The sequence below is a fragment of the Talpa europaea genome, assembly GCF_964194135.1.
Source record: "Talpa europaea genome assembly, chromosome: 15".
Lineage (NCBI taxonomy): Eukaryota > Metazoa > Chordata > Mammalia > Eulipotyphla > Talpidae > Talpa > Talpa europaea.
Window position 1 is genome coordinate 68,481,958 of NC_140083.1, and position 27,085 is coordinate 68,509,042.

Genomic DNA, 27,085 nt, shown 5'->3' on the forward strand with positions numbered 1-27,085 from the left:
GGGTCTGGGCCATTTTGTCTTTTTCTATGTGGGCTTCCTCATTCCTGGCCCCTGCATCGACCTTTTGTTAGGGGGAAAAGGATGTCCCAAAGCTAATTCCATATAGGCTTTGTGGACTCCACCCCCACCCCAGGTCAAAGTCAAAGACACTGGGAACTCCAAAGTCACTCTCAGAGCTGGCCAGACTGCGAGCTGGCAGAGAGCCAAAAAATGGGGGATCCCCAAAGCCCACGTGTCTGCCTTTTATATCCACCTGGCTGCTTAACCCCACCCTCAGGTCCCAGCCACCTTCCCTTTGGTGGTGATGGGATTTGGAGTTCCCAGTGTCTTTGGCTTTGACCTAGGGGGGGGTGGAGTCCGCAAAGCCTATATGGAATTAGCTTTGGGACATCCTTTTCCCCCTAACACTTTCAGCTCCCACCCATCTCTGTGCTGACCCCTTCCCCCTCCCTTTTGCAGACCCCTGTCCATCTTCCCCCTTTTTTTCCTTTGTATAAATACCCCTGCGCTCTGCCAAAGAGCAGGACGGTTGTCTTTCAGACATGAGTCTGCAGCCCTCCTCATTTGTCGACATATTAAACTACTTCATTTTCCTCAAACTCTTGTTTCCTTTTATTGGCTGAGGGAAACTAAGGCCAGCATTTGGTGTCACCAAGATCAAGAAAGAGAACATTATGGAGATTCCAGAAGCCCCCCTATAAGCAGTTTAAGGAGGTGTAATTGTGATGGGAGGGTGGCTGAAAATAAAATATATCTCCTCCATAAACAGGGGTCTGATTAGGGAAACCCCGTGTTATAGTTACGCAGTTTTAATTTGTAAACTGAGGCTATGGAGTCTATCTAAAAGGATTTCACTTTAAGAGGGGAGAGCTTGACCCAACTTGCCATTGAGAAACATCCTGGGGGTAGTGTGGAGGATGAATTAGAAAGGACCTCTAGAGACTGAAAGCCTGCTTCAAAGACTGAGTCCTTTAAACCAGGACTGCAGTAATGGACAAGGGAAAGATCTAGTGACTGCTAGGGTATAGCATCTACCTTTGACTGATTAGTTTTGGAAGGGGAGGTAGCTGAGGATACCCCCTAGTTCTCACTTTGAAGAATGACTTGATGGGGATACCATAGTAAGAAAAAAATAAAAAATAAGGGGCCTCCCTGGTGGCACAAGGGTTAAGACACAACCTATGAAGCTATCCACAGCCACTGCAGCACGAATTCAATTCCTGCCAGCCAGGGAGCAACCCACATGGCACAGCAGACCTCTCCTGTCTCGCCCGCTGCTCCCCTCAGCAGTATATTTCAGTCAATCTGCCTGATCTCTTCCCCACTCTGTCTCTGGTGAATCCCCTCACCCCCCACACCTCTGGCCTGTACCCCAACTCTTGTATGCATAAATAAATAAATCTTGGGCCTCTCCGGTGGTGCAGCGGTTGAGCGTTGGGCTGCGAGGCTACCCGCAGCCTCAGCAGCACCGGTTTGATTCCCGGCTGCCGGGCGAGGGTCCCACATGGCGCGCAGACCTCTCCTGCCGCTCGCTGCTCCCCTCAGCAGTGTATTTCATTGGTCTGCCTGTTCTGTTCCCCACTCTGGCTCTGGTGAATCCTCTCACCCTCCCGCGCTTCTGACTGTACCCAGTGCTTGTATAAATAAATAAATATTTTAAAATAAATAAATAGATAAATCTTAAAATATATATATAACTAATGTCTCTGTCTCATGGAGAAACTTGCCTGGGAAACTCACCATGTGTCGCTGAAACGGGAGGTGAAACCTTTCCCAGAGTGAACCCAAGGACCACCCATTCTAGACCCCCTGACTCCAAAAAGCCCCATCAATAGTGCTGAGACTTCAACCCTTGCGCCACCAGGAAGGCCCATGTTGGGACATTTTTAAATGGGTAAAATAATTGTTTATAGCAGTCTGGGTTGGGAAAAATAGATTTGATGGTCATCAGTTTGTATCTTATTAAATGAATCCATGTGCGTAGAGGAGAGCCCCAGGAGGAAAAGTGTATAGAAAGAAATGACAGAGAATTTAGGAGCTCGAGCACACACACACAAGTTGTGGGGAGGGAAAGAATGAGTCAGGCAAGAGTCATCTACAGTAAAACAAGAAACCAAGAGAGGCATAAATGGAGACAAAGAAATCCCCAGTTTGCAGAAAGAGGGAGTGGCTACAGAGAGATAAGCCTTGATTGTATTTAACAGGAGGAATAATAATAAGGGCTTCTCTAGAAAGGTGATGAATTGGATTTAAGAATAAATGGGTAAGAAAGAATTGGAGACTCATAGCAACATCAGATATTGTTCCTTCATAAAATTGGACAGTGTATGTTGAGAGTTGTAAAACATTTGTCCATTATCTTAGAAAATGACCTGAAACATAATAAGGCCCTGAGGGCCTTCCTGGTGGCCTAGAGGTTAAGCCTTAGTGCTATCACCATTTCCACCTGAGTTCGCTCCCTGGCTAGGGAGCTGACCCACATAAGGGGTAGCAGACATCTCCTGTCTTGCCCACTACTCCCTCAACAGTGTAGTTCTGTAGATTTGCCTGTTCTGCTCCCCACTGTCTCTAGTGGATTCTCACCCCCCCCATACTGTTGGCCTACACCCCCGTTCTATGCAAATAAATAAATAAATAACCCTTAGATATTTACTTGTTTATTTCTGTATGTATATACGTACATGTATATATACTGTTTTGAATGACTGATGGAGCAGCTTTAACTAGGCTCCAGGTTGAGCTCATGAGCAGATCCTTAATTGTGCTCATTGCTTGCACCCAGGTCATGACTTCTCTTGCTGGGGAGGCCACAAATAGTAACCATTAGCTGGTCCCGTGGAGGGCAGGGCAGCTTTATTGTTTGCTAGGTGAGGTCAGCTGAGGTCTGCTATCACAGTAGCCCTGGGGAGTACACATTCCATTAATCAAGGGCAAATTGATCTGGTCTTATTGAGTAGAGGAGTGATAAAATATCCATCAAAAGTTAAGAGTTATTTTTAATGAAACTGGAATAAAAAACTCAAGGAACAGACCAAAAAAAAGTTGAAGATAATCACAACCTATCTCTCCTGAAAAAAATGTGGCAGTAGATTAAGAACGTTAGGTAAGACATCAGTGTAAAAAAAAATAGTAACAGTACAAAACATAACAAAGCAAAACCAGACAATTATAAATCAGAGACATCCTGCAGGGGAGGAGGAGGGAGAGGGATCAGAGGGAGGGAGGGAGGAGCACAGGGGACTGTGGTGATGGTGCACGGGTATCTTGGGGAAGGAAATTCTATAGGGACTCAATCTGAGGGGGTGGGGGGAAGAAAATATTGTTTAAAAATTAAAAAAAAATTGGGCCTCCCTGTAGCGCAGCGGTTGAGCGCTGGGTTGCGAAGCTGCCCGCAGCCTCTGCAGCGCTGGTTCGATCCCCGGCTGCTCCCCAGCCACCAGAGGAGGGTCCCACATGGCGTGCAGACCTCTCCTGCCGCCCACTGCTCCCCTCAGCAGTGTACTTCGGTCCTTCTGCCTGATCTGCTCCCCGCTGTGGCTCTGGTGAATTCTCTCACCCTCCCGAGCTTCTGACTGTACCCAGTGCTTGTATATATAAATAAATAAAATAAAAAAACACAATCCTATTTTTTATTTTTTTTTATTTTTTATTTTTTTTAATTTTTTTTTTATAGAGGCATGCTTTATTTGTTTTCTGGTTTGTTTGTTTGTTTTGTTTATACATGCACTGGGTACAGTCAGAAGCGCGGGAGGGTGAGAGAATTCACCAGAGCCAGAGCGGGGAGCAGAGCAGGCAGAAGGACCGAAATACACTGCTGAGGGGAGCAGTGGGCGGCAGGAGAGGTCTGCACGCCATGTGGGACCCTCCTCTGGTGGCTGGGGAGCAGCCGGGGATCGAACCGGCGCCGCAGAGGCCGCGGGCAGCTTCGCAACCCAGCGCTCAACCGCTGCGCCACCGGGGAGGCCCCACAATCCTATTTTTAAAAAAAAAAAAAATTTTTTAAATTTTAAAAAAAGACAATTAGGCAATTTGACAGAGGAGATTATGCCTGGAGGCCAAGCGATGTTGGTACTTAAGAGCCTGCAAATAGTTCTAAAAACTTTTTGAGACCTAAAAGCAAAGAAAGACCTCTTTATTACCAAATTCCTGCAAAATCAAAGTAAATAAATGTTTAGTGAAATGTCAATGAGGTATAACATATTAGCTAACTGTATTCAACTTGTATATAAATTTAAAGTTACATAAAGGCAATTAATGTAATTCCTATTCCTGGGGCCTCTGTCTTGGAGACCTGTGAGACGAAGCCCTCTGAGCTCTTAGGAGGGCACCCTCCTTTTTTGTTCTTTTGAAATTCTTCTGAGTTTGAACAAACGGTGATTTCTGCCTGTTCCAATGACTGGCTGGTGGTCAGAATGAAAGGCAGCCTTTTGGGAATGACTCGGAAGTTAAAGTTGGTGAAATACACCTGAGAAATAACCATCCTGTGACAAAGATGCTGCTGTCGAACTATGAGTTTTCTTATTCTGTCCTTAATTGTGGGATCAAGAAAATTGATTTTCAAGAGAGTGACACTGTCGTATTGTCCAAGCTCCATTATAAGCCAACGTTGCAGACCACCTATGAATTTGAGGTGATTTGCTTTATGAAGAGACTTTTCATCCCATCTCTGTAGCCTTTTGAAATGAATGGGCATGACGTCAATACTGTGGGCAACAGATCTCAAGGAAGAGAAAGGCAGCAGCCATCAGCTGTTTCACAATATAACTGTGAACCCAGCCTTGGCGCTGTGAGTAAGAAACAGCCAACTACAAGTTACTGCAACAATAACCACCTATGTTGTGAGTGACTCTTCTCCTTAAGGCACAGGAGCAAGTGGTCCATTCTGTGTGGGAGCCAGTTTCAGTGATACTACTATTCTGTTGGCCAAAGATGGGGAGCAATACCTGTTACCTCTTTAAATACCTTCTGGAATTCTGGAGAGTGCATATCTATGACATTTAAACTTTTAAATGAGTTAAAGTGTAATTGCCACTCTTTGAGAAGTCGTTTGTAATAAAGCTGCTATCTAAAAGTTTTAAAAATAAATAAATAAATATAGGCGATTGAAGCATAGTAGGGTCTTCAGTCCTCTGTGTGCGTGTGTGTGTATAATAATATATATGTATATTTCTTTTTCCTTGCATGTTATTGTTATAGGACAGGGAGAGGGGCAGCCCAAACCCCGCAAACCTGCCTATTCTAAATGGGTTCTGCCATCCGCCGCATCAACACAAAACATACGAGACTTTAATGGGAAGGAACTTTAATAAAACTAGGTAAGGCAAAGAGTCTAGTTTCTAAATGAAGCACCCAAAGTTACCCATCCCCTCGTGGGTAAAAGTCCATCCATATGGGATTGGCCCAGAACAAGGCCCCAAAGCCTGCCACAAGTCTGAAGCGTCTTCCAGTGGGGACCCACAGAAAAGGGTCAGAAACAACCAGACAAGCCCGGAAGGAAAAGAGCAAAATCAACATCAAGATAAAGGCTGCCATTGTCACCTCCCCATGGGTTTCACCCACATCTGTGTCACCCAGTCCACGACCAAAAGACAAGCGCAGTTTCTTCACATGTCTCTAGGCTCCATGTGCCTCCTCCAGGTCTCCTGGCTCCATCCTGCTTCCTTCCTCAGTCTCTTCTGCATCCTCTTCTCTTCCTGTTCAGCTCTACCCTCCCTTGGGTGGGGCAGGGAACCTGGAACCTCCCCCTTTCCTGGGGACCACCCTGGTACATTATAATGTTTTGACAGCTTAGAAAACCCTTTCTGACTGGGGAGATAATGCCCCTCCAGCGACTTGCCAGTTATGGGAGCATGACTTTGATATGCAAACTAACTAGTCAAGAACCATACCTCCTTTATTTGACTCCTGTACCTCAGGAGACATTATTCTTCCTTAGGAAGGGGTGCCAGTTAATTAAGTACCACCCCTATGGGTGAGAACCTGACAAAATGATTCAAGCCAGTCTTAAACTGTTTACCCTGCCTTGACTCTCTCCCCTAAACCCTCTGCTCACAGCTTCGCTCTGCTCACAATAAAAAGATTTTATTTATTTATTTATTTATTTATTTATTTATTTATGCATATAAGAACTGAGGTCCAGGCCCGAGATGCAGGGGGTGAGAGGATTCACCAGAGACAGAGTGGGGAACAGAACAGGCAGATCCACTGAAACACACTGCTGAGGGGAGCAGCAGGCAAGACAGAGGCTGCGGACAGCTTTACAGCGCAGTGTTCAACCCGCTACGCCACCCGGGAGGCCCCAGCTACCATTAATTTTAAGTGACAATAAAATATTAATTCTACCCTTTAAAAGAACAAAAATACCTTTTTTCCCTAAGTTTCTCTCTTAGAAGAGCAAATTGACTGATGACCATCTTATAAAAGAATATGAACACACCCTGAGGAAGGAATCTTAGGCCTGAAGATCTTAAAACAGCCCCTAATGTCTCTTTAGTCAATCAGTGTGACTGTATCTTCTAGGGGATACAAGATACACTCCGTAAGGAAGGAAACCTCCTTCCCAAGATCATGAGAGTGATACTGGAATTGTCAGGCCTAGTCTCCCAGCCAGGAACAGATCCCAGGCTGCAGGGGCAGTGCTGAGCCCCAGCCGCTAGACCCCCACGGGTTGGTGTCTCACGAAGCCGCAGCAGGAACTTCACAGACGCTCAGGCAAGCAAGAGAGAAGAGGCAGGTTTGTTTGGAGAAAGAAAAGTTTATTGGGAGAAAAAGAACAGAAATAAAGTGGGATTCCCAGGCCAGGGAACTAGGCCTGGGAGGGGCAAGAAAGCCAAAGTGGAGTCGTGTCTCAGGGAATATAGACCTTTTTTCCCTCATTATTCTAAAACTCCGCCAGTCTCTTTGTGATTGGTTAGTTCTCGGCTGTCTCACTTAATTTGCTGAGTGGGGGATCTTCACATTCCTTATCTAACAGCTTTCTCTTTCCCCATTTGTTGCATCTTTATTTTTATGGCCCAGTCCTCTGGATGGGCATCCCTGCATTAAGTTAAACAGCTGCCCTTCTAAGTTGTCCATAAATTAAACCACTCTCCATTTCTCCAATCTCCGCCTCCCTTTACCACCTGAAGGAAAACAGGACCAGCTTTAACAATGTTGTCCTTGGTGCTGGGATGTTTGTTTTCCCTAGTGGAATTGGTTACTTTCCCTTGGTTGTCCTTATCTCTGAAGCTCCCTAAATTCTTCAGAGGTCCCCTCCTGCACTGTCCCTAAAACTGCCTAATTTCTAGCTTGCCCTGTGTCTCAAGAGCACCTAGTTGAAGAATATCTCCACCCATTACTCGGGCTTACACTGCTCCGGCTATTCCCCTACCCTGATAGTAGCTCTCATTTTATCAGTTAAATTTCCTTAGAAGGCTAAATATCTATGATATGCAATACTATTTTTATTTTGTTTGTACATAAATGTTAAGGCTGATATAGAGGAAGCTGACAGATCAACATAGTTTTATTATTCTTTATCCATCATCATTTCATTGTGTGTGGGGGGAGGGCAAGCTGTAAAATGATACATGAAATTGACTGAAGGTTGAGTATGAGGACATGTGTGAGGAGCATGTGACTCTCCACCAAATATGATTTGGGATATAGCCAGAAAATTACATAAACATTTTTCTATTCAGGCAGATATGGGGCAACTTTATGATCTTACAAATCTAGATTATTTTACCTCCACTGCTTACCTAGCTACATAATGTCTCATACAGTTCTCATTGTCCATCATTATTCTGGAAAACACGGTTCAGGTCCTCTACTTGATGACCAGTCAGAACCTGGGGGAATATCTCCCGCCTTATCTGTCAGAGGTTACCACTGGCCCACCAACCTTGCCTTTACAGAAATCCCATAGAATAAGTCACCCTTGGGCCTTCCAGGTGGCGCAAGGGTTAAGCACAACACTGTGAAGCTATCCGCAGCCTCTGCAGCATGAGCTCAATCCCCAGCTGGCCAGGATGCTACCCATATGGTGCAGCAGACCTCTCTTGCCTCTCTCGCTGCTCCCCTCAGCAGTGTATTTCAGTCAGTCTGCCTGTTATGATCCCCACTCTGTCTCTGGTGAATCTTCTCACTCCCCTCACTTTGACCTACATCCCAGTTCTTCTACATAAAATAAATGAAATCTTAAAAAAAAAAAAAAAAGGATAGTGGATAGTGACATTTCCTGGGGCTATAATAGCTCATAAACTGTCCCATCTCGTGCTGTGAGAGACCAGGAGGAGATGTGATTACAAAGATATAGAGGAGTTAGCTGTAGAGAAACAGCTCAGACAGAATTGGTCACATGCTATTGGGTAACATTAGAGAGATAGGCTCAAAGGCTTGTTAGCTTGATGTAGCAATATGTTCTAATTTTTGGACCATGAAATCTGCATGGCACAAATAACCACTCCTGAGTGTTAATCAAATAAAATCTAACCCCGAGGTTTTAAAGCTGTCATGGTCCATGAGCCTTGGTTTCTTTTTCCTTCTAATTTAAATCCCATGGGAGTTTCATGTACCCTTGCCATAGGAGAGCTCTACACCAGAAATTAAGACAAAAAGGGAAGCTGGGAGTAAGAAGCAAAAGGTGGAGGGACCCCAATGGACTATGGTGGAGGATTATGGGTGTTTTTGTGGTGGGCGTGGCATGGCAACATGCATCTGAAGAGGTGTGAACTTACACCCCTAAATCATATATACCAAAAAGAGAAGTTAAGTCAAGAGGGATAAAGTATATTTAAATCAGTGAGCTACGAAGTTTGCAAATGCAGTCATGAAGATCTGTGAGGTTGAGTGAGGGTCTCAAAAACACAATCTGACAATGATGAGAGATAAAATTAAAAGGAATCTGCGGTGATCATCTATTTACAGTATAAATTCTGAAGCTTTTTTTACCCAAACCTAGGAGGTTTCAATGATTATTCCTAAGATATTTTCATATTGGTTCACATAAAGATGAGATCATAAGTATACCCAACAAAATTAATATGGCAAAAATTTACACAGCATTGGGGATTTGAGATCAGAATTCCATCCCTACGTCCCAGAATGGCTCAGCTGTCCCATAATTTTAATTTATTCAAGCTACTAGGAATCCTTCTTGGGCACTGTGGCTGGCGGTCTCATTCAGGTTTCTTTACAACTGAGCAATTCTCAGTTGTAAAACAATTATTCCAGATGATCCAGGGCTTCCTTAGATAAAAGATTGTTATTTATAGCTGATAATTCACCATTTTGAGAAATAGTGTTTGACAGTTTCAGATGATGTCAGTTCTCAGCAAGTAGAGGGTCTCAGTGAAGCTAAGTGTCTGTCATTAACACCAGACACATGAACAGCATCCTTGTTATATTGTGTAAAAATTATGTGCTTCTTTCTGAACAGGCCAAAATCCACCCACATGCCTGTGTATTCACTTGCTCTGGGTTCTGGGACAAGGAAGTATTCAGGAAATGACTTGTTTGTTGCTTCCTCTTTCCAGTTCTGTTTCTGGCTCCTATGGTGTTTGTTTATTCTTCAGTAATCGAGCAATAAAGCAGGACTCTCCAAGCACATGGAAACTATTCTCAGAGAACTCAGTGCTGGGCCTCCCTGGTGGTGCAAGGGGTTAAGACACAACCTATGAAGCTGTGAGCAGCCTCTGCAGCACACATCCCCCGGCCAGCCAGGGAGCAACGTGGCGCAGCGGACCTCTCCTGACTCACCTCCTGCTCCCCTCAGCCATGTACTTCAGTTGATCTGCCTGTTCTGTTCCCCGCTCTGTCTCTGGTGAATCCCCTCATGCCCCACACCTCTGACCTGTACCCCAGCTCTTGTATGTATTAAAAAAAATATTAAAAAACAAAACAAAACAAGAAAACCTACTTTAAAAAAAGAAAAGAGGGCCTCCCCCGGGGCACAGTGGTTGAGCGCTGGGTTGCAAAGCTGCCCGCGGCCTCTGCACCGCCGGTTCGATCCCTGGCTGCTCCCCGGCCACCAGAGGAGGGTCCCACATGGCGCGCAGACCTCTCCTGCCGCCCGCTGCTCCCCTCAGCAGTGTACTTCGGTCCTTCTGCCTGCTCTGCTCCCCGCTCTGGCTCTGGTGAATTCTCTCACCCTCCCGCGCTTCTGACTGTACCCAGTGCATGTATAAACAAAACAAATAAACAAACAAATAAATAAAAGAAAAAATAACAGAAAAATTTAAAAAAGAAAAAAAGAAAAGAAAAGAAAACTCAGTGCCTACTTTATTTTTTATTTTATTTTTTTTATTTTATTTTTTTTTTTATAGAGGCATGTTTTATTTATTTGTTTGTTTGTTTTGTTTATACATGCACTGGGTACAGTCAGAAGCGCGGGAGGGTGAGAGAATTCACCAGAGCCAGAGCGGGGAGCAGAGCAGGCAGAAGGACAGAAGTACACTGCTGAGGGGAGCAGCGGGCGGCAGGAGAGGTCTGTGCGCCATGTGGGACCCTCCGCTGGTGGCCGGGGAGCAGCTGGGGATCGAACCGGCGCCTCAGAGGCCGCGGGCATCTTCGCAACCCAGCGCTCAACCGCTGCGCCACCGGGGAGGCCCTCAGTGCCTACTTTAATGTGGAGTAGGTCTTTGGTGATAAAGAATCAGATGTTTTAACATATTAGACCAGGGGCTTCCCAGTGTTCTAGGGGTTAAGTCTCAGTGCTATTGTTACAGGGCAACCCCAATATGAAAATGGGTTGCCTGGCTGTGGGTCCTCACCCACGCGCTTAAAAGGGACTTATTAATACTCCACTACAGGCACACACAAAAGGTTAATAAAAAGTTTATTTACAAGGGAAAGGGAATTAAGGAAATTTACAATTCAGGGAGAAAATAGGGAAATAAAGTCTTTAATGCGTCCTACCCAATCAGCCGAACGAACTGGAAACCCAAAGGCATTCTCCCAGCTGGCCGAATGCTGCGAGCTGGCGGAGAGCCAAGTGGGGGATCCCCTCCAAAGCCCATGTGTCTGTCTTTATACCAAACCTGGCTGCTTAACCCCACACTCAGGTCCCAGCAACCTTCCCTTTGGTGGTGATGGGATTTGGAGTTCCCAGTGTCTGGCTTTGGTCTGGAGTGGGGGGTGGAGTCCACAAAGTCTGTATGGAATTAGCTTTAGGACATCCTTTTCCCCCTAACACTATCACTTCTGGGGTGTGAATTCAATCCCTGGCCAGGAAACTAGCCCACATGGTGCAGCAGACCTTTCCTGCCTGCTGCTCCCCTCAGCAGTGTATTTCAGTAAATTCTCCTGTTCTGCTCCCCACTCTGTCTCTGGTGAATCTTCTCACCCCACCCCACCCCCCCGCCACTCTGGCCTACACCCTAAGTTCTTCTAAGCACACACACACACACACACACATATACATATATATATATATATATATATACACACACATATATATATTAGACCAGTAAATAAGTAGCCACTGAAGCACAAAGAGGGGAAGCAACTTGCCCTTACACAATGGGAAGTAACAGAATCAGAATTTGCACTCAATGACATCACATTATCATATAATAGGCTGGGCTCCTATTCAGCAATACAACAATGTGGCCAGACTGGTTATCTAATCAGTTGATGGCCTATTCTGATTAATTTGGTGCTTGGGTGATATCAGTGGTTAATATGTTATTACTGTCACTCCTGACTATAGGTTATAGTTGAAGCAGAAAATGGATGAAATCTCCTGGAAAGGGTTTTTATGCAGTTTAAGGAAACTAGTACTTGAACACTGTGGAAGTAAATATGTTGTTTGTTTTATTCACTGCTGTATTCCCAATTCCTAGAAATACTGATTTTATTTAAGCTATTGAAAGAATGAATGATAAGTGATACTCTGGTAAAAGACCAATATTTCAGGGCTGGACAGACTAAGAAAAGCCTAAGAAGATAACAGATGTTAGGAGTTGGCGCCTCAACTCCGTCCGGGGTTCCCAAAAACTACACAGAGCCAGAGATGCAAAAGCAAAAAGGCTTTATTGCTAGCTTAAGCTAGGGTCCGACTCTGCCTGGTGTACTGACTCAGCAGCCTCATCAGGTTGAGAGAAGGACCTCTTCAAGGGTGACAAGCTGTTTTTTATACTTTGTTGACAGCAGAAAAAGGGGACCTTTCATATCAGAAAAAGGGGACCTTTCACAACAGGGACCAAGATCAATCTGTGTACATTTCTTTGGCAACCTTTAAGTTTTGTTTACCCTTGCCTTGTGGTTCTTGTGGTTTTTTTTGTTTTTTTTTTAAAGAGAGGCATGTTTTATTTATTTATTTGTTTGTTTGTTTATACATGCACTGGGTACAGTCAGAAGTGCAGGAGGGTGAGAGAATTCACCAGAGCCAGAGCGGGGAGCAGAGCGGGCAGAAGGACCGAAGCACACTGCTGAGGGGAGCAGCGGGTGGCAGGAGAGGTCTGCGAGCCATGTGGGACCCTCCTCTGGTGGCCAGGGAGCAGTGGGGGATTGAACCGGCGGTGCAGAGGCCGTGGGCAGCTTTGCAACCCAGCGCTCAACTGCTGCGCTACCGGGGAGGCCCTGGTTCTTGTGGATTTACCGTGAAACCAAACTTGGGCTCAGCTGTGCTCTTCAAAATGGTTGTCTTCCTTAAAATGGCTGCTGTCTTGCTATGTTTAGTCCTTCAATATCTTACAATCCCCCCTTTTTCTTGTAACTGTGAGAGGAGGCTAATCCTAGCCTCACAGTTGATTTTCTTCTACTTGTAGGTATTGGCTGCATAAAACCAGCATCTGTACTGTGCTAACCCATTAGCAGATGAAAGCAAGCAAGTGATTGATTATACAAGGGCCAAATGTTAGCATTAGCATGAGCAAAACTAAAGGTCCCACAATGGCTGACAATAGGGTTGTTAGCCATGGGGAGTCATTAAACAAAGATTTAAACCACCCCTGCTGAGCCTCTCCTTTCTTTTTTTTGTTTAGTTAAACCTTTCCTTACTTTGGCAAGGGTTCCTTAACAATCCCTGAATGGTTAACATAAAAACAGCATTTTTTCCCTAGAGCTGCACATAGCCCACCTTGCTGTAAGAGAATAAGGTCCAGTCCTTGGCGATTTTGTAACACCACCTCAGCTAAAGAGGATAGGGAGTCCTGCAAGTGGGAAATGGAGACTTTTAGTCTTTCAATGTCTACGTCAATAGCCGCCCATAGGCGGGAATACTGGTGATTTTGGGAGATCAAGGAAGCAGTTCCAGTACCGGTCCCTACTAGACTGGCACCCAAAATTACACTAAGAGTGAGGGCCGTAAGAGGTTTCCTCTTGGCCCGCTTAGGCGCGGGCCCAGTGGTTTGTTTTTTCAGAGAATTAAAGAGACTATCATAAGAATGGTAAATTATTTTGGGAATTAAGAGCACAAGAATGCAAAAGTCCTGGGTCTGATTTAGGATCGTTCCATGAATACAAGCATGTGGAGCAAACCCACCAAGCATCTAAGGGAGGGAGTATATATGAGTGGAACATGTTAGGTCCCAGGGTCACATACTGAGCGCATAGTTGTGCATGAGACTGGGGCACAGCTCCACTGCATAGACCTTGCCCAGATACTTGTTGTAGGGTTAATTTGGCCTTTTGCTGCCATTGACAGCCGCTGTCCTCTATTGAGGTGGAGAGATTCCCAAAGGCAGCGATTTAACACAGCCAAACACGAAGAAGTCAAATCTGGCCGAGAAGCATTAAACACCCGAAACATATGCCCAAGCATTTCTAGAAATGTGTCAGTCTCCGATTGAGCAGCTGGTACTATTTGTGTGAGTGGGTGCTGGAGTTCGCTTGGGGTAGGTGCTAACCTCAAAGAGGGAGTGGAGGTGATGGTTGCCAGAATAACAAGCTCTGGGGGATGGGTCAGGACTAGGATTTTACCTGGTCTTAAAATTGTGCCTAGGACTTTATTAGGTTCCACTGGCAGGGTGGGTGGCAGGGGTTGAGCATTGACCCTCAAAGTAAACAAGACACCTGGATCTATGCCAGCTGCATAGAGTTTGAGTCCCCAGGTCATTCCTTTAGTCCATTGCGGGAGTAGCTTGGGGTTTCTACCTGATGGGGTGAATTTAAGAAGGACGGGGGTGCAGTCTCCCCTTAAACAAAGCCCTCCTTTTCCTCCCCCTTGATAAAAGCCATAACCCAGGGTTTTAGATCCCGGGGCCTTGCCAACCTGAATAAAGTCCCCTGTTTTTGGCGCTGTCCAGGAAATATAACCGGTGGAGACACAGCTCCAAGATGCACAGTAAAAATTTTTTGAGTCCCCACAGATGTGTTTGGCCTGCCCTTTATGCCCCGGGCAAAGGTAAAAGTAACTCTTATATTTGGATACCAAGTCCCAAGGGGAGCCCGATGCATGATTTGGGCAGCTATTTTTCCAGTATTTGTATTGCTAAGGGTCCATGTCATGTTCCACGGGGTGCGAGGGTTCACCCAAGAGGGTGAGCAGGGAGAGACACAGTTTGAAGAGTCAGCAGGAGCAGGAACAGCCTGGTCATAGTGCCGGCTTATTCGGCGGAAGGCTTGTGTGGATCAGTCACCGGGAATTGGTTCGGGTGTCGGCGAAGTTTGACACGCAGCGGGTTGGAAGGGTCTGTCTTAACCTCCCACTGCTCTGGTTGGTGCTGCTTGACTTCTGCTCCCGTTACAGCCCGTGCATGGGTGTAATGAATCCAAGCTGGGATCCCGTCAAACTTAAACGCAAGAGGAGTGATAAAGATAACTAAGTAGGGTCCCTTCCATCGTGCCTCCAAGGTCTTGGGTGCATGTCTGCGCACCCACACCCAATTTCCCGGCTGGAACCGGTGGCCCGGAGGCTTAGTGGGGTCAGCTTCAGTAGAGCCATATAGGCCCCGCAGTTTGGGCCAGGTCTCTGTCCAGACGTGCTGTAGAGCTAGCAGCTGTAATGTGAATGGCCCTTCCGCATGAAATCCTGAACTCATGCCTAGCCCGTGTGGTATCACAGGGGGTAGGCGGCCATACATAATTTCAAAGGGTGTTAATCCCAGGGAATACGGGGAGTTCCAGACAGGGAACAACACGTAGGGAAGGAGAAGCACCCAATCCCCGCCAGTCTCTAGGCATAAATTAGTTAAAAGTCTTTTTGAGAGTTTGATTTATTTTTTCTACCTGTCCAGAGCTCTGGGGATGGTAAGCACAATGTAATTTCCAATCTGTCCCCAGTGCCTGGGCTGGACCCTGGACTACCTTGGCTACAAAGGAAGGACCATTATCAGAGCCTATACCTTGTGGAACTCCATACCGGGGTATTATGTCTTCTAGTAGAGCCTTACAAACGACTTTGGCAGTTTCCTTTCTTGTGGGGAAGGCCTCCACCCACTCTGAAAAGGTGTTTATAAAAACTAGTAAATATTTATACCCATATCTGTCTGGCTTTACCTTTGTGAAGTCCACTTGCCAAATTTTTGCAGGAAAAGATTTTTGTTTTCTACTACCTGAAATTTTTGCTTTGGGCTGGGGCTTTATGGTCTGACAGGCTGTGCAGTCTGCCAGCAACTGCTGACACAGTTTATTTTTATGTTGAAAGGCAACTCTGGCTGTTCTAAGAAGTTGCAGCATCTTGTGGCTTCCGAGGTGTGTGGTGGAATGCAGTAGGTTAAGGAGCAGGCGGCCCATCTGTGTGGGGAGTAGCAAAACTTCCCCAGCCATCCACCACCCCTTTACTTCTTTAGCTGAGGGAAAGTTTTTGTGGATCCAATCACGATCCTCAGTGGAGCAGGTTGGGTTCCCTTCTGGCAGAGGGCCCATTCCTGGTGGTGGCAGGTTGAGGACCTGAAGGAGCACTGGCTCATCTCCTTCCTGGGCCACTTGCCGTGCCTCTGCATCTGCCCTTCAGTTTCCCTGGGCTTCAGGGGTCTGGCCAGTCTGGTGTCCCCAGCAGTGTACTATGGCCAGTCTTTTGGGCAGCAGGACAGCCTGGAGAAGATCCTGAATATGCTCAGCATGTTTGATGGGTTTACCCTCAGAGGTAAGGAACCCCCTTTCTGCATATATAGCCCCGTGTATGTGAGCAGTAGCAAAGGCATATCTACTGTCTGTGTACACAGTTAAACTTTGTTCCTCTGCCAGCCGTAGGGCCTTAGTCAGAGCCACCAATTCTGCTTTTTGTGCCGAGGTGTCATTTGGAAGGCACTGGGACCAGATTACTGAGTCCGAACTAACCACTGTCGCCCCAGCCCATCGACGCCCCTCCAGAGTAAAGTTGCTGCCATTAGTGACCAAACAAGGTCAGCTGCAGACAGGGGTGGATCTCCGCCTCCATGTCCGGGTCTGGCAGTAGGGTGGCAGGGTTGAGACCTGAGGAAGACTTAAACAGAACCCGGGGTGCATCTAGGAGCAAGCTGTGGTAATGAAGCAACCGGGCATTACTAATCCACTTACCCGGAGGATGACGCAACACACCTTCCAAGGCATGGGAGGTAGCCACCATCACCTGTTGTCCCAGGGTGAGTTTATCGGCGTCTTTCAGAGTAACTGCTGCTGCAGCGATGATACTCAAGCACGGTGGCCACCCTGCTGCAACTGGGTCCAACTTTTTGAAAGGTAAGCTACTGGCCTTAACAAGGGTCCTAAGGTTTGGGTCAATACTGCCTTGGCAATGCTGTTTTTTTCATGCACAAAGAGGTTGAAAGTCTTTTCTGGGTCTGGCAAGGCCAGAGCTGGTGAGGTCAGAAGGATCAATTTAAGAGAGTCAAAGGCCTGTTGATGAGCCTCCCCCCAGGAGAATGGGTCCTTTGGGGAGCTGCCTTCTTTGGTGAGTTCATATAATGGTCTCGCAATCTCTGCGAACCCAGGGATCCAGAGTCTGCTATAACCCACAGAGCCAAGGGATTCTCGTACCTTACGCCTGCTTGTGGGCAGAGGAATGTCCAAGATAGTGCGCGTCATGGCCTCAGTGAGCCACCGCTTTCCCTTCTTGAGTCGGTACCCCAAATAGGTAACCTGCTGACAGCAGACTTGAGCCTTTTTTGCACTGGCCCAATAACCCAGCTTCCCCAAGGTGGTGAGAAGTTCCTCTGTACCACTGATGCATAACTCCTGGTTGGAGGCAGCTAGGAGGATATCATCTACATATTGAAGAAGAGTTAGGTGGGGGTGACTGCCACGAAAGGGCATCAGGTCTCGAGCCAAGGCTTCATTAAACAAGGTGGGTGAATTTTTGAAACCCTGTGGCAGTCTAGTCCAGGTCAGCTGTCCACACAAGCCAGTATCTGGGTCTCCCCACTCAAAAGCAAACAATTTTTGACTTTTGGGTGCCAGTGGAATGCAGAAAAAGGCATCCTTGAGATCTAACACAGTATACCACTGATGGGAGGGAGGCAAGGTTGTAGTCCAGTCGTATAGTTTGGATCCAGTAGCGCCCTGGACCCAGGTAGTGCGGCCGGAACGTTTTCCTCCATCTGTCAGTAAAACTGAGTATTGAGCTCCTGTGTCAACCAGAAAGTCCACATCCTTCCCCTCCACTTTGAGAGTTACCCTGGGCTCAGGGAGAGGAACCGAACCCTGACTTCCCTAGTCACTATCATCTGATGCAGCCGTCCCGGCCAGGAGAACGGGGGTAGATTTTGGGTTATTTTCCTGTTTTGTTACTTCCAGGCAATTTTTCGCCCAGTGTCCATATTTTTTGCACTGGTGGCATTGATCTGTGTCCCACTTGAGAGGGGAGCGTTTGGATCCCTGTCCCTGTCTTGACAGTCGCCTACTTCCATCGGAAGTTTTATTTTGGGCCGGGTCGCCCACGGTTGCTAACAGAATTTTTGTCTTTTTTTGTTGTTGTTGTTTTGTTGTATGGATTTTTTTGTCCTTTGCCCTTATTTTATTTTTTCGCTCCCTTTGTTTTGCTCTTAACCTTTTTTGTTTATTTTCTTCTGACTTTTTTTATTATAAACTTTTTTAGCTGCCCTTAATAATTCCTGAATTGGGCGTTCCCCCAACCTATTTAGTGACTGCAGTTTTCTTTTAATGTCTGGGGCTGTCTGATTTACAAAAGCCATAGTAACAGCCGCGCGGCTCTCAATTGACTCAGGGTCTAGGGTAGTAAACTGTCGAAATGTCTCCATTATGTGCTCCAGGAAAGCAGCCGGGGTCTCAGTCACCCCCTGACGTATATTTCCTACCTTGGCCAAATTGGTGGGTTTGCGCGCTGCGGCGCAGAGACCAGCCATAAGAGTCTGGCGATAGATTCGGAGATTCTCCCCACCTTCAGGCGTATTGTGATCCCACTGAGGTCTTTCCGTGGGAAAGTGGCGATTGATGACTGCCTGATCCTGGGTCGGCCTCCCATCGGCCCCCTTGGGACCTGATGGCAGGCTTCCCCCAAAATTTCTGTCCCGCTCTTCCGTGGTAAAGAGAACTCTCATTAGCTGCAAGCAATCATCCCAAGTAGGCTGATGGGTGAAAAGAATGGACTCAAGGAGGTTAATAAGTCCCCTAGGATTTTCAGAGAAGGGAGGGTTTTGATGTTTCTAATTATACAAATCGGAGGTTGAAAACGGCCAGGATTGGAGGTTTTGCTGGCCGTTCTCACCCACTGGGCCCACTACCCTTAATGGGGCCACTGTGGTTTGATCGGGTCGCCCTCTCTGGTCAGTTCCTTCCCTTCCCGGCTGGCGATGTCTTGTCCGGGCACCCACAGGGGAGCCGGGCGGGGTTGGCTCGGGATCCGGAATTAGAGGCTCAGGATCAGGTTCTGGGTCTAAGGCGGGATAAGGGGGAGGTGGAGGCCTCATAGACTCAAGGCTCTCATCAATATCCTGGGGATAGGAAGAATTTTGGAGGACAGGCTTTTTGGGCCCTTCTTCTTGTTGTGCCAGACAAACAAGGGTTTTTCCTTGTTTGGCTGCCAGGGCAAGTCGTGGAACAAAGGGTTGCAACCACTCAGGGGGAAAGGTAGTAATATTTTCCCACAAAAGTATATAAGGAATTTGATCAGGGTGAAGAGCCATAACTCGCTTTTTGACTTGTTGAATGACAGCGAGGTCTAAGGATCTTCCACTTGGCCACTGGATGCCAGAAAAAGTTGGCCATTTACTGGAACAGAAAGTGATTAGTAACCTTTTCTTAACATCAAGACTAAGGTTTTGGGCCCTCGCCCGGACCTCCGAGAAATGGTCCACCATGAGGGACAATGGTGTGGTTTGTCCCTGGCCCATCCTGTAGAAAGAAAAACAAGACAGGGACAACAATTCCCATGAGACACAAACTGAAGACCACAGATAACAGAAACAGGCCCTCGGGCTTATGGGAGAGGACAGTGATTGTTTTCCAAATTTGCCTCCCCGTCCAGGCTTGAGCCTCAGGATGGGTTCCAGAAAAACCATTGGAACTGGCTCCGGAAAAACCATCGGATCCCGACGGCCTCGTATGCCCCAGATTTCCTGATTCCTCGTCGGAACTGGGCCTCGTACGCCCCAGAAAAATCTGAATTTCCCTGGGCGTGGGCCGTCGCGGGTTAGAGACGTCTCTCCAAACCCCGTGCCCCTGGTCGTATGGCGCATCCGCCTGACCCAGGAAGCCCATATACCAGGAATCAGATGTCCTCCTCTGGCCTGAGACTTTCTTTGGCCACTTCGTGCAGTGATTGGGTATCCCGGACGAGCCCTCAAAATGTTAGGAGTTGGCGCCTCAACTCCGTCCGGGGTTCCCAAAAACTACACGGAGCCAGAGATGCAAAAGCAAAAAGGCTTTATTGCTAGCTTAAGCTAGGGTCCGACTCTGCCTGGTGTACTGACTCAGCAGCCTCATCAGGTTGAGAGAAGGACCTCTTCAAGGGTGACAAGCTGTTTTTTATACTTTGTTGACAGCAGAAAAAGGGGACCTTTCATATCAGAAAAAGGGGACCTTTCACAACAGGGACCAAGCTCAATCTGGTTGGGTACTTTTCTTTGGCAACCTTTAAGTTTTGTTTACCCTTGCCTTGTGGTTCTTGTAGTTTTACCCTGAAACGAAACTTGGGCTCAGCTGTGCTCTTCAAAATGGTCGTCTTCCTTAAAATGGCTGCTGTCTTGCTATGTTTAGTCCTTCAATATCTTACACAGAGAAGTAGGGATTCAGGAGTCAACAAGTCAAGGATGTCTAAAACTTCCAAGAATAACGTGGTAAAATGATGTTGCAAAGAGAAAAAGAAAAGTAAAGACAGATCTCCCTGGGTGGTGCAGGCGGTTAAGCGCAATGCTGTGAAGCTGTCCACAGCCTCTGCAGTGCGGATTCGATCCCGGCCAGCTGGCAAGACTCCCACATGGCATGGCAGGCCTCTTCTGTCTCGCCTGCTGCTCCCTCTCAGCAGTGTATTTCAGCAGATCCCCCTGTTCTGCTCCCCACTCTGTCTCTGGTGAATCTTCTCATCTCTTGCATCTCTGCCCTACACCCCAGTTCTTGTATGCATAAATAAAATAAATTCTTTGAAAAAAAAAAAAGAAGGGCCTCTCTGATGGCGCAGTGGGTTAAACACTGCACTATGAAGCAATCCGCAGCCTCTGCAGCATAAGTTCGATCCCTGGATGGCCAGGAAGCAACCCAGATGGCACAGCACTCCTCTCCTGTCTCGCCCGCTGCTCTCCTCAGCAGTGTACTTTGGTCAATTTGCCTGTTCTGTTCCCCATTGTCTCTAGTGAATCCTCTCACCCCCACCCCCGCATCCCTGGCCTGTACCCCAGCTCTTGTATGCATAAATTTAAAAAAATCTTTTTTAAAAAAATGAAGCATTATGCTTAATTGCCTTCGGCTCAAAATAATCCACATGCCCAAGTGCTATATTTGGAGGTAGAAGAGGAGAGGCAGATCCCATGGGAAATGACAAAAATAAAACAATTTACTAATGAGTTTGATGCCCTTTATTCAAAGAAGGGGATATATTTCCTGAATGATGATGGGGAGTATAGTGCCTGAGAAGTATGGAGTACTCTTCCCAAGGGATATGTGGGCAAGAGAGACCTTTATTAGAATGACCGAACTAGAACCTCTAATCTCAATCCAGACATCAGATGAAATCAGTCCCTCAAAAGTCCCTCATTTGAGTGAAACCACATGAGAAATCCAGGGCAAAAACCCCTCAATTTAATCAGTCCCAAATTCTTGACACAAACATTGAAATAAATGATTCTTGCCTGTTCATGAAACAATATACACACCAAATCATTCCATTCAGCTCGAAGTCACAGGAAGTTGGAGTAAAAGAGTGAACGGAAATCATAGGCTACGACTGAAAGGATATGTGGTGGAAACATTTCATAATGACAGTTCTGAAGAGTAAGTGTGAACAAATTAAGTGTTTTGTGACGTCTTCTTGAAATCGTGAAACAAGAAGGGAGACCCTGAAAAAAAGACAGAAATTAGTATATTTTTCTTAAAGCTATTATCACCACTAACATTTAAAGACACCATAGGAAGACCATTAAGCTACTTTACAGTGAACATCAACAGACACTGCAGCCTTCAGTCCATGATACACACCAATACAGGGGAAGATCTGCATCTTTAGAGCCTGGGTGAGCTGTGCTAACAATAAAAACCACAGTCGAATTACAATGGGATTGACCTATATCCTATACCCATGCATCCATTCCCTTCCCCCACTTAACTCCCACAAAAAAGTTGTTTTGTTCTCACATTTTCCAAGGATGGGTAAACTAGCTAAAGAAATAAATCTCCATGTACGTGGCAAGGAGATGGTGAGGACAGTCCATGTCAAAAAGATCAGGGGAGGGTCTTCCCTGGTGGTGCAAGGGGTTAAGTCTCAGCACTATGAAGCTTTCTGCAGCCACTGCAGCACAAGTTCGATCCCAGGCCAAGGAGCTAACCCACCTGGTGCAGCAGACCTCTCCTGTCTCCCCTCAGCAGTGTATTTCTGTCAGTCTGCCTATTCTGCTCCCCACTCTGTCTCTAGTGAATCCTCTCACCCTCTGCACCTCTGGTCTGTAACCCAGTTCTTGTATGCATAAATAAATGAATATTAAATAAAAAAAGATCTGGCGAGAAGACTGAAGAAGGATGCTGCTTTGTGGATCAGAATCTTTAGCCCTGAAAGTTACTTACTAGAAAAATGCAGTGGAGTTCCAGTGAATACAGATTCATAAACTCATGTGGGAATCTTGGACAGTGACCTTCTTCCCCAGGTGGGTAGTTCACAAAATTCCTCCAGCAGTGGTGGTAGTCTAAGGAATGCACAGGTTGGTTCATCAACAAATACAACAAAAACATAGCCAAAGAGGGTCCACCTTAAAAACGAAACAGATAAAGAACCCTCTTGCCAATTAGCAACTAGAGCTGGAAAGACTCGCCCAGAATCCAAGAGGAAAAACCAAAGCAGCTCATTTAAAGCTCTAGCTAGGCAGCCAGAATGGGAAGGGTGGAGAAAGGAGTGAGATCTTTGATCTTGTCCTTGCTCTGAATTTCACACCTGGTTCTCTCTTGCATTCTTTTGAACTTTCACATCTGAGACTTGCAGCCTGGGATAATCTCCTGGCCCAGAATCAAACCACCAGCCCTTGTCTCATAGAAACAAGATTCTTCATTGCTGGCCTCCCCGGTGGCACAGCGGTTGAGCGCTGGGTTGCGAAGCTGCCCACGGCCTCTGCGGCGCCAGTTCGATCCCTGGCTGCTCCCCGGCCACCGGAGGAGGGTCCCACATGGCACACAGACCTCTCCTGCCGCCCAATGCTCCCCTCAACAGTGTGCTTCGGTCTTTCTGCCTGCTCTGCTCCCAGCTCTGGCTCTGGTGAATTCTCTCACCCTCCCGCGCTTCTGACTGTACCCAGTGCTTGTATAAACAAAACAAACAAATAAATTTAAAAAAAAAAGATTCTTCATTGCTTTTACCTGGGACTTTCATGACCTGGATGAGCACACCGCTGTTTCTGAGGTCCCTGAGTCCTTGCCGGTTCGATTCATCCAGGTGATAGTAAAGCCGGGTGACGTTTATAATGAGAGTCACATTAGGATGTTGACTCAAAAATTCTCTAATAACCTGTGAGCATTCAGAACAGGGGCTCCAGGACAAGAACCAGATGATGGTGCAGTGGACAGCTGGATGAAAATCTGCAGTAAATTTTTCTGTAAAATTGACTTCGACATGCCTGTTGTTATTGCAGGCTGTATTTCGCCAGATCTTTTGGCTCCTGTTCCAGTGGATTTCATAGAGCAGACAGGTCTCTTTACGGAGTTGTGTGGGGTCAAAGAAGTCTGCAAAATCCCAGGGTTCAATTCTCCTTCTGAAATATAAAAAGTAATCCTTGTTTTAATGCCATCTTAGCAGGACATTAGAACACACTTCCTGCTCTGTCTCCTGTCAGGAGTTCTAAAACCGGACATCCCTACAGGAGCTGACAAATCCTAATTAAAGGGAGATATACAGGGCCTCCCTGGTGGCACAAGGTGTTAAGCACCGCACTATGAAGCAATCTGCAGCCTCTGCAGCACAAGTTCGATCCCCAGCCGGCCAGGGAGCAACCCACATGGCGCAGCAGATCTCTCCTGCCTTGCCTGCTGCTCCCCTCAGCAGTATATTTCAGTCGGTCTGCTTGTTCTGTTTCCCATTCTGTCTCTGGTGAATCTTCTTACCCTCCGCACCTCTGGCCAGCTCTTGTATGCATACATGTACCCCAGCTCTTGTACGCATAAATAAATAAATCTTTAAAAAAAAACAAATAAAGGGAGATATACAAATATGTACTGCAAAAACAATAAGCTAAGACATCTTAGGAAATTTTTTTTTCTCTTTTAAGCTCTTAGTTATCCAGGAGCCTGTCTGAATGGCCATGATTTCCCTCACAGGCACTGAAGAGAACTTGTCCCACTCCTGTTGTGTGATTACCATTGTACGGTGCTTCTGTTCACATATTAATGTGTCCTTCTTTCTCTTTGAAGGTTTCTCATGATGTTCTCAACTTTCTATCTCATACTTAGAGCTGTCATGTCCCAGTCATTCATTTTCTTATTCCCCAGTGGACTCTGACTAGGTTTTCTCTGGTGTGGAAGCCTCAAATTGCCAACAAGATTCCATAGTCAAGTCTGAGAAGAGAGTAATTTGGCCTTAGGACTCTTCCACATCAATTCTGTATTTTTTCTTGGAAAGACACTCAGATTGCTCTCCGCGGCAACTTTAGGTTCTACCTTCTCCCATTCTGACATCTCAGAATTGGAAAGCTCAGCTGTGTATTGAGGATGTTCTCTGCAATATGGTGAAGTCATGAGCTGTAGTTTCCTAGTATTCCCCACCCATTCTCTAAGGTATCACCTGCATTTATTCCATAGGTGAGTTCTTCCACTCACGGAGACATGATAAGGGTGTGACTGGAAAATGGGCATATAGTAAAAACTATCAATGGAACAGGTAACTTCCCTGGATCTTTCACTAGTCACCCTAAAAATGTGATTTAAAGAGATAAGAGGAGTAGTAAGAAAGTAATAGAACAAAGTTGGGAGAGAATTTATTTAAACAAAAACTGAAAACATAGGAGCAAAGATATAGAAGATAATAGTCATAGAGAATGAATCCGGGAGAGGACAAAATAACAAAAGAATGTGAGCATGGAAAAGAGGAAAGAAAAAGTAAGGAAAGTAACTGGCTCTTAAATATCCCTTTTTTTTTGTTTGAATTAATACATACTGCAATGGGATCTTTCTTACCTCAAAGTGGCATCTCCAGCTGAAGGACCTGTTGACCAGACATGAATTGTTAAATAATATCAAAATGAAAATGACCTGCTAAGAAAAAATGTTCTGTTTTTCTAAACCTGCAAATATTCCTAGAAAAATAGAGTTAGAAAAATAGAGTTAGAATTTTTCTCCTAAAATAATTGGATTGGACCAGTTCTCTGCATCAAGAGAGCAAGTTTTGAAGGGCTCTGCTAAAATTTATTTTCCCAGTTACAGAAGTGCTAACCCTCTTTAAGATTCCAACAAGGGCCTCCCTGATGGTGCAAGGGGTTAAGACGCAACCTATGAAGCTATTCGCAGCCACTGTGGCACAAGTTCGATCCCCAGCCAGAGAGCTACCCGCATGGTATAGCATACCTCTCCTTTCTCTTTCGCTGCTCCCCTCAGCAGTGTATTTCAGTGGATCCTCTGTTCTGTTCCCCACTCTGTTTCTGGTGAATCCTCTCACCCCCCCAGCATCTCTGGCCTGTATCCCAGCTCTTGTATGCATAAATAAATAAATAAATATCACCTCTACCTGTGAGAATGGCCTATTTCAAAAAGACAAGAAGAAACAAACAATGGCCAGGGTGTGGAGAAAAAGGAACACTCTAAGCCCTGTTGTGTACATGCTGTGGGTTGTAAATTGATTCAGTGTCAATGGAAAACTGTTGAGGTGCTTCAAAGAACTAAAAATAAAATTGCCATATAATCCATCAATTCTGCGTCTAGATATGCAGTCAAGAAACAAGAAAACACTGATTTTAAAAAGATATATGCACCCCAATGTTCATTGCAGCTCCAGTCACAGTAACCAAGACATGGACGGGTATCTAGATGCCCATCAAAAGATGGTGTGGCATATTACATGGTGGAATATAACAGAGATATAACAAACATGAAATCCTGTCATTTGAGACAATAAGAATCAAACTTGAGGGGATTATGTTAAGCAAAATAAGTTACAGTGAAAGAGATACAAATCCCGGGTGATCTCACTCGTTTGTGGAACATAAAACAACAACGCAATCAATCAAAGAAAACAAAACAAAAATAACCCTGAGACTATGATAATGGAGGGTACATGAGGGTAGGTGGGAACACTGGGCACAAAGAGTTGAATGGACATTGGTAGAAGGTTATCAGACCTGGGCCTCCCCAGTGGTGCAGAGGGTTGAGCACAGTGCTGTTGAGCTGTCCGCTGCCTCTGCAGTGTGGGTTCGATTCCCGGTCAGCCAGGGAGCTACCCACATGGCATGGCAGACCTCTCCTGACTCGCCCGCTGCTCCCCTCAGCAGTGTCTTTGGTCAGTCTGCCTGCTCTGCTCCCCACTCTGTCTCTGGTGAATCCTCTCACCCTCCCTGTACCCTGGCCTGTACCCCAGCTATTGTATAAATAAAATAAATAAATAAATATTTTTTAAAAAAAGATTATCAGACCTTTGGTGGTGGGCATGGAGTGGGATCACATATTTGAAAAACTGTGATTCTGTACCACTGAGCTTAATGCAGTATTGTAAACCAATGGTACCAAAATAAAAATAAATGCAATAATCAAATTCACTTCCTAATCTCAAATCAGATTTTTTTCCATAAACTCTTCTCTAACCTAATCAATTTACTCTTCATATTTCAAACACCACCCTGGGAATTCCCTCAAACTCTCTTTCAATCAACCAGGAATCACCTTTTCCTCTTTGCCATTCCAACTTCAAATTTCATTTTGGTATTAGCACAAATCCTACCTCATCTGAAAATCATTTTCTTTCACAGTCTGACATGTTTTCCCTCTTAGAAACTGAGCCTTAAATTATCAAATGACATGCCCTCTGCTATTATGCCTTCTGTTGCTATTTTAAACAATTATTTTAACAACTGTTTACTTAATTTTTATTATGGCGGAACAAACATTGATTTAACGTCATTTGATCAAAATTCTTTGTGGACGTGAATAGATGTAGTAATAAAGAAGTGGAAGAAATAGTAGTAAATAAATCTTATTTAAGAATGATATTAATAGGAAATTTGAAAAATAATCCAGGATATAAGCACAAGCAGGACACACACACACATGCACATACACACAAACAAACATACTTTATGTACTTTTCCAGAATATGGAGCTTGCCAGACACCCGCGGTTCACTTTACCTGTGTCAGAAGTCATGGTGCCTCATTGGACTTTCCCCCTGTGCTCCTATATACTCTTAGCAGAAACATGTCTGGACATTGCTAACTCATTGAAACATGTCTGGACATTGCTAACTCACCCCTGCCACTTGGGTGGAGGATGACTCATTCCTGAGTCTCAGGGAATTAATGGGCATCTAGACAGATAGGTAGGAAATCAAGAGGGAAGTGGGTGCAGGGGGTTAGACATTGGATTGATAAAGAAAGTTTATGGTACAATT

At 45.7% G+C, this 27,085-nt stretch overlaps 1 protein-coding gene across 1 annotated transcript; it reads right to left on the reverse strand.

Annotated features, from left to right (window-relative positions):
* Nucleotides 1-19,336: 19,336 nt before the first annotated feature.
* LOC311185452 (C->U-editing enzyme APOBEC-1-like) lies at nt 19,337-26,841 on the reverse strand (the record flags this gene model as incomplete). The annotated part of the gene is made up of 5 exons (XM_084256077.1): nt 19,337-19,471; nt 22,075-22,193; nt 22,858-23,249; nt 24,667-24,694; nt 26,826-26,841. 5 exons carry the CDS (start codon nt 26,839-26,841, stop codon nt 19,337-19,339), a joined length of 690 nt encoding a protein of 229 aa, XP_084112203.1.
* Between the last annotated feature and the right edge of the window lie 244 nt (nt 26,842-27,085).